At 49.0% G+C, this 2,500-nt stretch overlaps 1 protein-coding gene across 1 annotated transcript in view; it reads left to right on the top strand.

Annotated features, from left to right (window-relative positions):
- LOC143292312 (chitinase-3-like protein 1) overlaps nucleotides 1–2,500 on the top strand; it is a 13,481-nt gene that overhangs the window by 869 nt on the left and 10,112 nt on the right. Inside the window, exon 2 of the mRNA XM_076602499.1 lies at nucleotides 1,047–1,186. Within this exon, the coding sequence (XP_076458614.1) occupies nucleotides 1,047–1,186 (140 nt within the window). The remainder of the gene's footprint in view (nucleotides 1–1,046; nucleotides 1,187–2,500) is intronic.

The following is a 2,500-nucleotide window of genomic DNA, read 5'->3' as shown; positions in this document are numbered from 1 at the left end:
GTTTGAAACCGACCCCATGACATGGGTGGGTGTACAAGAACAAGCAGGGCTATCTCTGTCAACTACTACTAACGGTCCTATGTATCTCTCGCATCAAACCGTAGTGTTGCCTTCACACACCCGACTGCAGGCGAGCTGGCGACCTGAGTAGTGTCTGAGCGACGGTTGCAAATCACACGCACGCATGCACGCAAACACGTACGCACGCACCCCCCCCCCCCCCTCGCCCCCCTCCCCCCCCCCCCACACACACACACATACACCATGTACCACCACCACCACCATCACACCACAACATACCAAACCATTGGAAAGAAAGGAGTGGACGAAAATACAAGATTTAAAAAAAAATGAACCACTACCATAATAACGTCACCTATAACCTCCCCAAAGCCATAACCACCTTTCCTCAACCGACCACCCCACCCCTCCCCACTGCACCTCCCCACCCTCTCACCAATTTCACTATCATCCAATCATCAACTGCTCTATGGGAAAGTCGTATCTGTCAATACAATCTATGGGGGTGGGCTTATCTGTCACAGTAGCATATATAAACTGCGCCAGAAACGATTCACAGCCAGTGGAGTCTGCCCATCGGGTAACTGCACAAACTCTCTTTGTCTCTCTCTTTGTTCCTTTGTTCGTTCGAAGCTTTATCGAGAAGGTCTCTAGTTTGGCTGTCTCTCCAGCGTCAGAAGCCTGAATCTAGGAGCGAGGCAGTTCGCCACCCCATCTCTTGAAACTTCTGGGAGTCTGCTGACCTTTGGTCAACAACATGCAGGTAATGTGTGTGTGTGTCTGTGTGTCTGTGTGTTTTCTTTATTTTTGTCTCTTTTTTCTCGAAATTAAGGTCTTTTCAGTTTGAGGTGATGTTATGATACGGATCGCGATCTTTTTCGATGATTTCTCACCGATAACATAAATGGATCCACTTCTGAGTGAAGCTGAGTTTAGCGTCAGGAAAGGACGAGACCGCACGGATGCTGTCTTCGCCCTCCGACAGCTCTGCAAGTAGCAAAAGCAGTTCTATCTTGTCTTTGTAGACCAAGAAAAAGCCTTTGACAGGGTCAACAGGAACCAGCTGTGGGCCATGGGGGGTGCAGAAAGTGTATGTCGTGAAGGAGCAACTCTCGACAACATCAGGGCGATCTACATCAACAACCAAAGTGTGGTACAGATCCCAGTCAGACTTTCCAGCTGGTTCCAAGTGAAATGCAGTTTGAGGCAGGGTTGCGTACTGTCCCCATTACTGTTCATCGTGATGTTCGTCCTGATTCGATGATGACCATGGCTAAATCAGATGGAAGATCGGTGGCTGTGGATCTGGAGGTAACTGTTCATCATATACATAAATAAAATCACCAAAGACGTCAACGCAGACCCCGAGGTCCTAAACGAACTACCGTTTGCCGACGACCAAAGCATCCAAAGAACAACTGTAAAGACATTCAGACATCCTGAACAGCTGCAAACACTGTGGTATAAAGATCAGCATAGGAAAGACAGAAGAAAAAAAAAGCTGGATATTACCATCAACAGACAGCAGCTCAAACAAACCGCTGAGTTCAAATACCTAGGGAGCACCTTTATTTAGGATGGGAAGCTGGACAAAGAAACAGACTCGATTGCAGAAGGCAAACTGTCAGCTATCAACTAGCACCCCTCCTGAAGCACTCAAGCACACCTATGGAAACCAAAGCCAAACTGATGAACGCAGTCTTTGTTCCCATCCTGACCCATCAGTGCCACACCTGCACTCTGAACAAAGCCCTGAAGCGTAAACTGAAAACATGAAAGACGAGATGTCTCCGTCCAGCAGCTGGCAATTTCAGAACGGACCGTGTCAGAAATGACATCAGAAAAATGGTTGGTACTAACACCTAACAACCAGTACATAGCGTACCAAGCCATAAAGCGGTTTGGTCACCTAACAAGAATGCCTCTTTACCAACCAGTCCACAGCGTACCAAGCCATAAGTGGTTTGGTCACTGACCAACCAGTCCACAGCGTACCAAGCCATAAAGCGGTTTGGTCACCTAACAAGAATGCCTCTTAACCAACCAGTCCACAGCGTACCAAGCCATAAAGCGGTTTGGTCACCTAACAAGAATGCCTCTTAACCAACCAGTCCACAGCGTACCAAGCCATAAAGCGGTTTGGTCACCTAACAAGAATGCCTGTTAAACCAACCGGTCCACAACACCGAGTACCCGGGCCTCACAGCCAGAGGAGAACCACGCTGGCGGTGGATTCAGTGACGGAGTTTGACACACACTCCACCCCCACATCGTGACGCTGACCCAGGCCTCCCGTCTTGCCGCACATCATCGCCGACTTTTTTCTTTTTTTTTTCTGCCCCATCATCTGCACCGTTTCAGTGGCATTACTCTCACTCTCACTCTCCCCCCAAACACGGCCACACCCGGGTTCGTCCGTCACAGTTCCAGCGTCGGCAGTCCACAGGGAACCATCAATGACATCGCCAACTTTTATCTC

This window comes from Babylonia areolata, chromosome 18, assembly GCF_041734735.1.
Source record: "Babylonia areolata isolate BAREFJ2019XMU chromosome 18, ASM4173473v1, whole genome shotgun sequence".
Taxonomy (NCBI): domain Eukaryota; kingdom Metazoa; phylum Mollusca; class Gastropoda; order Neogastropoda; family Buccinidae; genus Babylonia; species Babylonia areolata.
Note: the sequence above shows the minus strand (reverse complement) of the source record. Positions and strands in the feature narration are given on the sequence as shown.